General features: G+C 40.3%; 1 protein-coding gene across 1 annotated transcript; it reads right to left on the bottom strand.

The window, feature by feature from the left end:
- Positions 1-1,097: 1,097 nt before the first annotated feature.
- On the bottom strand, positions 1,098-11,091 carry LOC121870912 (glutamate receptor 2-like). Its single transcript, XM_042372884.1, has 11 exons — positions 11,009-11,091; positions 10,493-10,590; positions 10,124-10,214; positions 9,664-9,822; positions 9,099-9,172; positions 8,824-8,897; positions 7,950-8,164; positions 6,498-6,653; positions 6,204-6,310; positions 2,711-2,871; positions 1,098-2,436 (listed from the first exon to the last, which is right to left on the bottom strand). Exons 1-11 carry the CDS (start codon positions 11,054-11,056, stop codon positions 2,375-2,377), a joined length of 1,245 nt encoding a protein of 414 aa, XP_042228818.1. The 5' UTR covers positions 11,057-11,091; the 3' UTR covers positions 1,098-2,374.
- Positions 11,092-12,690: the final 1,599 nt, after the last annotated feature.

Genomic DNA, 12,690 nt, shown 5'->3' with positions numbered 1-12,690 from the left:
GGATCAGGTAAGCTAGTCATAAGGGCAGGTGAATTGCTGGTGGGATGATTTATTAGACGTTGAGGTGGACAGCTACGGGTGTTGTTGGCGAGAATTACGAGCTACGGATAAAAGGAGGTAGAAGGCGACAGAGAGAAGGAGAAAGAGATTATTAGCGCACAAAACACACAGGGGGGAGGATATTATGAAGATAATAGGGTAAAAGTTTTTGAAGAGCACGATAGCCATTTGCATTGTTGGGTAAATATTCGTCCATTAGCTGTCCTCCGGTTTTCGTGCGAGAATATTTTTTTGGGTGTGTGTGTGTTTTACTCAAACCTGACCTCCATTTATTGTGCAAATTTAGCGGTTTTTGCAAAAAATTTCATAAACCAAAAGTCGACATCCATCTTGCCAAACATGAAAGATCATAACTCCTAAAAGGTTAAGGTGTCGTTTACCATCATAAGATAACCAAATTATACCTAATGTAGGTTGGGTGAAGTAAGGTTGGGTTTTCTATGAAACAATTCACTTATATGTATTGTAATAATATACTACTGCCTGGGAAGATATTGGAAGCAAAATGTATTGTCTAATGGTAGGCCCTGCTGCCATTTGGCATCACGAAAATTGTGACCAAGTCCCAGGTTGCTGATCTGACTTTCTGCCTCATTTACACACAATTGCAGGGTCTCAATTGTTTCTCTTACTGTGACAACACAACATACATATATTGTTTCTCACTATTGATCTTTTTTGTGTTTATTTATTTATGGTACTTTAGTTTTATTATAATCATCACCATTAATATTATTTATTATTATTGTTATATATTTTATATAGTATTTTTTATATTTTTTATTAATTTTTAATTATTTATTATTATTATTATTATTATTATTATTATTATTATTATTATTATTATTATTATTATTATTATTATTATTATTATTATTATTATATTTTCACCCCCAGGCCTTGATGTGGGTCATTGGCCTGTGCTCTGGTGCCCTGATCCCGGTAAAAAAAAAACCTATCGCCTTAGGCCAGTCAAACGTTCAAAGAAATATTTAGAAGTTATCACTATTGGGGAATTACATTTGGCAAAAAACATGTCAGTGTGTAGTCTTTAATACATCTAGTCGTTTTAAAAGTAAATGTGATTTTTCCAGGTACAGCACTGTGAATTTATGTACTCTTAAGATTAAATACACAGACAAAACGGTAGAAGAATCCCATCAGGATATGACAAGTTTACTTGAGAAAGGAAAAAAAAAGGTATTCCAAAGGCATTATGGGTACCGTTAGTGTACTGGAACGGAAAGTTGCGTGATACAGGTAAAGGGTATATTAGTGCCAATGACAAATGAAAGCGCTTCCTCTCACAGTGTATGCATTAAACACAATACTTTTTACCATTACTTGATTAGTGAAATTTTGACGGAGATTTAAGACTAGTACTAATCAAATTAAGCTAATCATTATATTCGCTTGAGCGAACTGAACTCAGACGTACGAAAACAACTTCAATCGATTGATAATAGTTTGAAATAAATATACTCATTGAAATGAAGAGGAGGGTATAACAAATTTAGATATGATTAAAATATTCAAAGACGTTAAGGAGTTTCATGAAAGTCTCTACATGGACAAGGTGAGGTAATGATCAAGATAAGACCTGAGGGCGTCTTGAGTAAGAAGTGGCTGATACCTTCAAACACAACAGTTATTATATATCATATTTGTATCACGTTACTTGTATATTATTTGTAAATCAAGAGATCCATTCCCCAATTATGTAACTGTATATTTTCAGCCTTCCGGCTGCTATGCTCTTTCAATAAACCGTTAATTATTATTATTATTATTATTATTATTATTATTATTATTATTATTATTATTATTAGAAGACGGAGTGTCACAGTGCTGCCTGGTGAAGAGCCGATTGATTTACAGTTGTTAGACTTGGGTGTGCTAAAAGTTAACCAGTGGCTGGCGATGATTTGATTAGTTCACAGTGCTGATTTTCTTGAACTGATTGGTTCACAGTGCTGGCTTTCATGAGCTGATTGGTTCACAGTGCTGGCTTTCATGAGCTGATTGGTTCACAGTGCTGGCTTTCATGAGCTGATTGGTTCACAGGGCTGACTTTCGTAAACTGGTTGGTTCAGTGCTGACATCCATGAGCTGATTGGTTCACAGTGTTGACTTTCGTGAGCTGATTGGTGACAGGGTGATTGGTTCACAGTGCTAGCGGGCGCAGCTGGTGGTTCTGGGGCTCTGTAGTGTATCGGTAATCGGCGTTGATTTTGGTCGGGTGGAATGTCACTAGAAGTTCCAAGTTCGTTTGCCTAGGGTTAATAGCGTCGTGTGTGTGTGTGTGCAGTTTATTTCAGTTGTATGCACTGCCCAGAATCAGCTCGAATATAAAGGCTTGCGCTCCCAGTAAAATTCCTGGTGACAGACAAGGGTAGTTAGTGTTCATTAGTTCTCAATTAGAATTTCCTAGTTTTAGTCACATACATTCTAAATTCTCACATTTCTTTATAGATATATGACTCAAGTCTGAATCTGTGTGGGAATTCTCTAAGCTTGACTTTAACGTTTGCTGAGGAATAAAATAATACTGACTTGGTTAATAAAATCATTGTGGAAATGCGTCGACAAATAAAAAATATATCATGATTTATCTTTTGTTTATTTTAGTTTAGGTAGTGTTTATTCTTACCTCCGGCATACACGCAGAACACGCCATAAAAATCACTTGGCTGGAGTGGTCGAAGATCGTTGTCAGGTTTGTTGAAGTCAGCCTTAAGACAGTGACCGACGTTGGGCATCCCGCTCAGGTACATGTGGTCAAGGATGCCAAACTCCTTCAAGTTCCTTATTCTGATCGGGTGGAAGTTTTACTTACACAGAGAACCATAGTATTTGATCCAGGTTTCTAGATAAGTGCTGTAAATATGCAGTTTTATTGATGGTGAATAAGTTAAAGAAGGATTGATTGATAGCTGTCTCCTTTGGATGTACTGTACTGTATCCAATTCCCTGGGTGGCGGCGGTTATTATTGGGTCATTAACATTATTTTTATATTTAGCGCATAAGTTTATTTCATAATGACTGAAAAAAATACCCTCATGCATAATTTTTCCCGCGTGTCTCTGGTTAATTACTAAACCAGCCCACCTGTTGTCATGTACTGTGTATATCAAAAGCATGGAACTATATTTTAACTTCACATACTTATAAATATTTTATAAATTATTATGATTATGATTATTATGATTATTATTATTATTATTATTATTATTATTATTATTATTGTTCAAGTTATATGCAGCCTGACCTAAGTTGCTGTACTACAGAATGGCTATAGAATCCCTATAGAAAGAATTCAGAGGAGAATGACAAAACTAATCCCGGGCATTAGGAACCTTGAGTTAGAGACAGATTAAAGCTTATTAATTTGCACTCCCCCTTGAGACGTTGAGTGAGGGCTGATAATTATGATCGAGGTGTATAAATGGAAGTCAGGTCTAAACAAAGTGATCTAACAAAGGTACTCAAACTATCCAACCAGGAGCGAACTCGTAGCAACGGTTTTAAATTAGAGAAATTTAGATTTAGGCGCGAGATATAAACATTCGTTTGGGAATAGAGTAGTGGACGAGTGGAAGAAGTTACCAAACATGGAGTTACCCACGCTAGGACATTTCCCCGAATCCCGTACCCTTTCAGTTTAATTTTCAGCCTTTCTTGGGGTACACTGTCAAAAGCCTTGGCAAATTCTAGGTAAATATTGTCGATATTACCACCCTGATTTAGAATTTGGGTCCAAATATCCATTACCTTGAGTAATTGTGTTAAACAAGAGCGCCCCGGCATAAAACCGTGTTGGCAATCATTTACAGGGTTGTTTCGTTGTAGATGTTCCATCATGGCATCTCTTATAATGCTCTCAAGTACTTTACATATTATGCTTGTTAGGCTCACTGGTCTATAGTTATTCGTTAAGTGACGATCGCCCTTCTTGAAGATAGGACTCGCATAAGCCATTTCACTGGGGACTTTTTGTTCGTCCAGGCATTTACTGAACAGGATACTTCAAGGGTTCAGCTAGCTCGTTGCACAACTCCCTCAGCACTCTGGAATGCACTATGTCAGGGCCGGGACTCTTATGAACCTTTAGTTTTGACAGTATTTCTTATAATCTCTTCTGTGAACACAATGTGGGTCAGTGCTGTATCGTACAGCCTATTGTCAAACACAGGGAGATTGTTTTCATCTTCTCTTGTGAACACCGAGGAAAAGAAGCTGTTCAATGCCTCGGCTTTGCAACAGTTCTACAACTCCTACTATATCGGGGTGGTGTATCTTCAGTAGTGTTTCAAACTCCCCTCTCTTATCAAGGAACGTGTCAGTATTAGTGTACATGAAATTCAAGCCGGAATTTGTTTTCGGTAATGTCTCTGCTCTTGGGAATAAGTCCCCCCATTCTCTGTGGCTGTAGCCTTTGCTAAGTTCACTGTGTTTTGCAGGGTGTGGTTAGAAGTGTCATTGTTTACACGTCGCTCGCCTCTTCCCGGGTAGGAGGTAGAGCCAGTGCCTCCTGGGTGGGAGGTAAAGCGGGTGGAGGGTGTACTGCTGCCCCCCGGCTCAGCGCTTTTTTTCTTTTTTTTCTTTGTAGAGAAATGGGGGGGGGGTGAAGGAAGATTAGAGGTGGGGGAAGGAAGTTATAGTTCGGAAATTGAAGAAATTTAGGAGGTAAGATAGGGCGGGCTGACCGCCTAGCTAAGCTAATAGTGTGTTATGGTTGTGTCATGGGTTAGTTATTGTCTGTCGGTACAGGCACTAGACATATCCTACCCTGTCCCATTTATGGGTGTTTTAAGGGCTCAGCGCTGGTGCTCTCGCTGCCATTACCCCTCCTGGATATAACCCATGTACAGTACACCCGACCCCGTTCAACCTCGACTTCTCCCTCCTCTACTTCAAGCCGTGCATGAGTTTCCGGTGCGGTTCCCTCTGTAATATCGTGCAATCTGGGTGAATGAATACATTCCGGAATGACTCGCTCCTTGCTAAGCATTTTGCCTGCCGAATAATTTCCTATTTCTTCTTTTCACTCACTAGTGTGATCCTGAGGGGTCGAGGCTTCTCCTCCTGCTTTTGTCCCAGCCTCCTCACATCCTGAGGGTGTGATGACATATTCAGAACCTCTGTATAAATATTCTCAAACTGCAACGTGTCGTGTTATTTCCTAGTCTCCGCTCCTTCAGATTGGCTCTCAGGGACTCCATGAACTATTAAGGTGTTCCTGCGCTCGAAATGTTCCCGTTATTCTTCCTTTCCCCTAACGGTAGGTCTGCTAGTTGCCATCTCTTCGACACACTTCTTCAGAGTCCCTAGCTGCTGTAGAACATTTACGGATCCTGCATTACTGTCCGTCACCCCCCGTGGGCCTTTTAAGACCTGAGCATAATTCCTCTTCACTACCCCCTCCTTTCTATCGGCTACTTCCTCAGTCTTATCGTTGATCTCTTTCCCAACTTGTTCTAGTTTGGCAACCAGCAAGGCTCCAGCTTCGTCTATTTTCGTCCCTAGGACACTTGTTTATGGCTTGCAATCGCCTCACCCGCCTTGACTCTGCAGTCAGGGCAATATCAGCAATATCCTTTCTGCTTTACCGCATTCTGTAACGTCCTAAACTGGGTTAGGCCCACACCATCTACAGTATATCCGTCGTCGCCCCGCAGTAGTTGCATGTAGGTGCCGCTTTGGTCCCAGATTTCTTGCCCCTCATGGTTGTTGGGGGAGGGGGGGGGGCATGCAGACTCTGTACGGATCTTCTCAGCCTTAAGCCCAACCAGTTTACCATGTGGTGGACTTCTACTCGTCGTCTTACTAAAAACAATAATATTGATCTGTATTATTACTATGATAATTGTTTCTAATCTGTGCCTTGGTAGTAGGGCTCCGCCTTAATATTAATAATAATATTGATCTCTATTATTACTAGCATCTTCTAATTTAAAAGTTGTCCACCTTCCAAACAAATGTATTACTAAATTTAACTAAGTACAGAAACAGGACAGATGCAGTGAAAGATATAGATTTATGAAATTTTCCACAACAAACCCTAACCTTTGACTCATAATTATCTAATCTTTCACTGAGCAAATTAATATTCATATTGACCGTGACATTTGAAAATACTTACACAGGGTCAACTCTTTCCTTAAGCGGTGATCTCTTGGGGAAGGCGAGGCTGAGGCTGGTGGCACCAAAGTAATTCTCTTGGGCTATGTAGTGATCACACCTTCCAGTCTGCAATGCCAACACAGGTTTTTTAATTTCGCCAAGCCCTCAGATACAATAGACTTTAGCAGTAGTTCCATGACTCTTTCGCAGTGCTGGACTTACGCTGAAATGGTTCAGTAATGTTTGTCAAGTGTAAGCTTCATTAGTTGGATTCAGTATAATGCCATTTGTACCTTTGTTAAAAGATACTTACCCTAGCAAAATTCATGTCAAATACTGAATATATATATATTCGACTTGTAAACACAGCTTCCAGTCCTAGGTTGAATCTCCTTAATGCGTCGTATACGTTGTTGTCAATCTTGTGTTGTTTCTTGAGGCCGTATAGTCTGGTGCCCGGGGTCGCCTCCTATGGAAGCACCACCGATACTCTTACTCATACACTTGTAAAGTTACACATTTATCACAAGATTTTTGTATTAATTAATTTTGATCAACCAGTAAACTTACACATTGTATTAATTTTATTTTTTACCACTTTTCTCGGTATTATTATTATTATTATTATTATTATTATTATTATTATTATTATTATTATTATTATTATTATTTACTTTAATGAACTCTTGGAGGCACACTTAAAGGATGAAGGCAATGCAGCTGACAAGTGACCAGCATACCCGGCATTTCTTCGCATTTTAATGATATTCGTAACGGTCATATTTGCAACTTTAAATCATATTTGTTAACAGTTATATAAATATAAAATAAATAAGTTTTACTTGATAAAATCACACGGGAAAGGGGAAACAACGGAGCACCTTAGCTTTCGTCTTTATTCAAGACATCTTTCGAGGCCTCTGAAGATGTCTTGAATAAAGACGAAAGCTAAGGTGCTCCGTTGTTTCCCTTTTCCCGTGTGATTTTATCAAGATTTATCTTCTCCACGTTTTCATTGTGGATCTACATGATATAAGTTTTACTGTATACAGGCATGGAACCATACCTCCAGGAAGACCTAAAACCTATAGAAAAGGTGTAACACAGCGAATAAGCTGATTCCGTGACTGTCATTTGGATTATCCAAGTAGACTGGAGTCCTTAGGAACAACAACCCTTCAGACAAGGCACAATAGGGCAGATTTCATTGAACCATTCAAAATCGTGAAAGGGTTGGAAAACATGAACCCAGGACAATTTTTGACGTCACACACCACCAACACGAGAGGACATAACTACAAGCTCGCCAAGTTATCATGCAGAACTAACATAAGGAAATACTTCTTCACAGCGCCCAAGCTATGGAATCAAGAACAGTACTGGGTTTTAAAATAGTCCTGGGGGGGGAGATAGCCCAACCGGGCACAGGTCATCGGGGCCTGGGGGGCGAAGAATAAAAATAAATTAAAAATAGAAAAGGAAAAGGTTACTGTATATTAATCTACACCACGAAGATGCCGGAAAACCAGCTTTTTAAAGTGAGACAGATTGTATGAGTATGGAAACACAGCTACTCAGGCGACGTATGTCTGATAATTTGCCGGTAAAATGTCGATATACAAACATGGATCATTCTCATCCCGTAAACGCTTTGGGGTTATATTACAAATTAGTTATAATCTTAATAGTGCCAAAGATAATGTCACTAGTGTTACGTGAAGGAAAACCACTTCTAAGATTGTCCTTAACTCTTTAAGTGACGTACCTGAATAGCCTGAGTCACTATGTTGGCGGCTCCAGTGTACGTTGTTATGCCAGACTCGATCAGCTCCTCCAGGCTGTTGAAGGGGAGGCGCAGCTTGGGCAGGATCAACATGGCCTTCAGGTTGGAGCGGTATACAGACCCCAGGATGAAGGCCATCAACAACCACGTCCCAGCGATGATGCGCAGGGAGTCACCGCGCGGCAACCAGGATGATGCTGTGGTGATAGTGATGATAGTGAGTCACCGTGCAGCAACCATGGTGATGCTGTGGTGAAGTGAGTCACCGTAGGGCAACCATGGTGATGCTGTGATGATAGTGAGTCACCGTAGGGCAACCGTGATGATGCTGTGGTGATAATGAGTCACCGTAGGGCAACCGTGATGATGATGCAGCAATAGTGGTGATGGTGAATCACTGCATGGCAACCATGATGATGTGGTGATAGCGAGTCGCCGCGTGGCAACCATGGTGATGCTGTGTTGCTGTGGTGATAGTGAGTCATCGCAGGGCAACCATGATGATGTGATAGTGAGTGACCACGTAGCAACTATTGATGAAGCTGTAGTGACAGTGAGTCGCCGCGTGGTGACCATGATAACGCTGTGGCTCTAGAAGTGATAGTAAGGCACCGCGCGACAACCATTAATCGAGATAGGTTTAAATCCTCTCAGTGTTAGAGATTTTCTTTAAGCTGAATAAAATTGTCTTACTGTAGCCAGAATAAATCCCAGTGCCGAGAGCACTGAATAGGTTAATGCTGTGGTGATAATGATGATGGGAGTCTCCGCTGCCACTATGGTGATGTTGCGGTACGAAGTGAGGCCATGGTGAGTGAAGCGATACTACAGTACTGTAAAACAAGACTAGAGTCACCTTGGGCCAAGGGGGCCGCTACCGTCCACAGTGTGGCTGTCCACACCCGTTCATTACTGTCGTTGTCTTCCTGTCTGAAAAAAAAAATATAAACAGGTATATATATATATATATATATATATATATATATATATATATATATATATATATATATATATATATATATATATATATATATATATATATATATATATATATAAAGCCTGAATGCTCTGACTATATATATCAGCCTGAAACATTTTTACAGCATACTAGATTTCTCAGATTTATGTTACCGTGGGGTGTAGTAGCTGACGAAGGTGATGCACATGAAGACCACGAAGAGGGTGACCAGTTGTGTTATCCATATCTGCGAAAGAATGGTGTCTTAAATCATGACTTAGAGAAATACAGTTTTACATGTGTCAAACACTGGCATATAACACCCAACCATTTAAAAATGTATGCTGTTGATATTTATTAAATAAAATCGGCATGCAAATTAACCTTGATTTTTCCTGCACATGGAGTGCAAGAATACAATAATTGGCACGGTACTTGTATACAAACAATAATAATTAATAATTAGTCAATTTAACCAAGGACAGTTGGCAAAGCCATGAGATACTTATATCCAGCAGAGTTCTTACACCAGCAACATCGGTGTCTGGGCCAGGCGGTCACCCATCAAGTACTAACCGACCCAATGTTGCCTAACTTCGTTGATCAGATAAGAAGCGGCTTTCCAACGTGGTACTACTACTGTAAGAATCATAAATGGTTCGACCAAGGATATTCCAATAAAGCCTGAATGCTGTGACTAAATAATTTAAAGTAGGACTATAGTTAGGCGAGTCTTACCAGGCGGGTGTAGGGTCTCATAAAGCCAGCTATGTCAGGCTCAGGTTGTGGACGCTTGTAGGCGACCGCCTGGTCGTTCATGTGAAGTGGTTCGCTGAAGTCGACAGCCTTGGCGCGATTGTACTGCTGGGAGAACACCACACCAGACATGTCCACCTCCTGGAGACACACACACATACACATCTCTGTTTGCTGAAGTAATCCCGTTTTTTCTTTGACTTTTAATGATCTTAGAAAATAACTTTGAAAGTGGTTGACTTCTCCTTAAATTTTATTGTCTTAAAATGTAACTGGAGGTGAGGGGTTATGAATTAGCTTATTTAATGATTTTAAAAAGCGAATGATGATCTTGTAAAGTTCAGTAATGAAACAATTAAGTAAAGTAACCAACCAAGCGGATTAAACGACCGAGAGTCAGATTAGGGATGGGCTGAGGACAACTAAACTGTAGGCTACTCACGCTGCGTGTAAGGAGACCCATCATGCCTGTCCACGTGCCGTTGGGGAGTTCCTCGCCATAAACAAGGTCGTCCGGCACCACGTATTCTATGCTATTCAAGACAGACAAGGATGATACGGGGATACAGTTTTATGATACAGATGCAGCGATACGGCTTCATGCTAATAATTCGTGTAATGTTGTGTACTCTGGTGTACTATAGTGTACTGCGGTGTACTGTGTGATGCAACGTGGTATGTGTTGGTGCATTGTACTGCGTTCTGTGGTGTTTTATGGTACGCGATTGCGTTTTAAAAATGTATATAGCCTACATATGATTGCATAGCTTAATATTACATCAGTGGGCAAGACCGTAAAACATTACGTCACCAGAAGTTGAGTTTGTTAGCTATGACGTTCATTGTGTTGACCATAGTCCCTTCTATAATGTACGGCCGTGATCCCTTCAACATGATGAATGGCCAGAACTGAAATGGTGGAATAATGATAACACTTGTAATATTAACGATTAACACCAGAAGTAATGATAGGAGTGGTGGAGGTAGTAATAGTATAGAGGTATTCTTGGTAATGTCATGTCATAGAATGTAAGTTTTCAAATTGTTTACCAGACGCCCCTTAGGTGGTCGTGGGGATTCGTCTTTGGGCCTCCGGGGGGAACTGTGACGACGAACATCAGACACCTATGAACTAGTAGAGTGTAAGGGGGGCGGGGGTCAGAACTCAAATGAAAAACTAAATTTATGGGAGATAACCGTAAGCAAAACACCATCATTCACTGGGAGGCAAACTTGCGAAACAGTTGTTTTAAGTTTGTACAGTAATTTACAGTGGTTCTTGGGTAAGGAAATGAGGTAACAGGTACTGTACAGCGTAGGTACTCACGTGATAGACACACAGTTTGAGGCAGCTGGTGGTGTTGACAGCTGACATGCTGCTAGAGAGGAAGAACCTAACCTTCACCTCACCTCGACGCCCGAGAAACTGACGGCTGGACCTTCCATAGACACTCTTCAACGAGCCACATTACTGTATTGATGAGTTCTGCACATGATGAGCTGTTGATTAGTATCGTTCAAATAACCTTTACAGAACCCCAACTGTTTATAAGTTATTGCTAGCCAATCATATTTAGCCTTTGTAATCTTCTGGAGGTCCGAGTGGAAGTTAGTTCATGTGGATAAATATACAGTACACTAAAGCCTGACCCAGATTATCTTTCGCACACTTCTTACTTTATCTGAATGTTACCGTCGTAAGAAAGTTCTACCATGTCCAGTACATTGTGAGGAAAGAGAGAACAATTATTTTACTGATAATCTTTTATCATTGTTGTAAAACAACTGGATATCTGTTGAAGTGGACTGCAAGGCGGATGTTTTGGCGGAAATATGTTTCTATTATTTCTTTCTTTGAAAAATTCATTTTTTAATTTAAGGAAAAATATTCAAATTGTTCTATTTGTAACTAAAAATATCTGACAAACTAAAAAAAAAACAATGAGTGTTCATTTAATTAATCTTAATTGTAATTCTGGATAAACTGATAATTGTCTGATTTTTATAATAATGAGAAATACAGCGCAATAGCTAAGTAACTTCATGTACTGTAAAATAAAATTAATTTACAATGTTGGAATTAGTTAATTTTACCGCCACACCACCCCGTTCAGTACTGTACTGCGGTGTCCCTCAGGACTCATTTAGTTTAAAACTCGGGTTGAAACACGACGACCCTCTTCAAGGGAAGATGTTGTTAAATAATACGGGCGTCAGCATCGGATCAGAGGTGCATCTCGAGCCTTTGGCAGACTCCGAAACCGTGTCTTCAACTGTAGGGAGCTGAAATTATCTACAAAGCTGCACGTATATCGAGCAGTGGTCCTCCCCACCCTGCTACTGTATATGACAGTTAGACATGGGTCACATACAGGAGGACCCTTAAGGCACTTGAAAACTTTCACCAACGTAGTCTACGTTCCATCCTCCGAGTTTGCTGGGAAGACAAGATAAAAAAATGCCAGTATTCTCGCTGACACCAACTGTAGGAGCATCGAGGCTACCATTATCCATGAACAACTACGCTGGACTGGCCATGTTACCCGCATGGACGACAGTAGACTGCCAAAGCATCTTCTTACAGTCACCTAACGAATAGTAAACGTAACGCCGGCGGGCAATTGAAAAGATATAAGGATAGTCTTAAGACAAACCTGAAAAAGTGCCAAATCGACCACCTCACCTGGGAGTCGATTAATCCACATCGTAACGCTTGGAGGAGCACCACACGAGGTGTCAATACTTTCGAATTAGCCCGACTGCAAACCGAGGCAGGCAAGCGCCAACGCTGGAAGGACGCTACCACCGCCACTCCCGCACTAGATGCAGCCCTCCACATGTGCAACGAATTTAACTGGTGATTTATTGATTTAAATGCAATGTGTTGAAAGTTTCCTTTAAATCGAAATGAAATTATTCTATGATGTTTCAGGCAGTAAATCTGGCTTCAACAAGATAAATGTCGAAATTATATGAAAATAGATGTATTATTGTTGTGTTTTGCTCCAG

Source organism: Homarus americanus, unplaced genomic scaffold, assembly GCF_018991925.1.
Source record: "Homarus americanus isolate GMGI-L3 unplaced genomic scaffold, GMGI_Hamer_2.0 scaffold52512, whole genome shotgun sequence".
In the NCBI taxonomy this organism is placed as follows: Eukaryota; Metazoa; Arthropoda; class Malacostraca; order Decapoda; family Nephropidae; genus Homarus; species Homarus americanus.
This window is presented reverse-complemented; position numbering and strand designations above follow the sequence as displayed.

Bases quoted from the DNA above. Each gene is read 5' to 3' on its own strand.
- LOC121870912 (XM_042372884.1), bottom strand. From the start codon at position 11,056: ATGTCAGCTGTCAACACCACCAGCTGCCTCAAACTGTGTGTCTATCAC. The intron at 9,823-10,123 runs GTGAGTAGCCTA...GTGTGTCTCCAG, and splicing joins TGGGTCTCCTTACACGCAGC to GAGGTGGACATGTCTGGTGT. The intron at 2,872-6,203 runs GTAAGTATTTTC...CCACCCGATCAG, and splicing joins AAGGAAAGAGTTGACCCTGT to AATAAGGAACTTGAAGGAGT.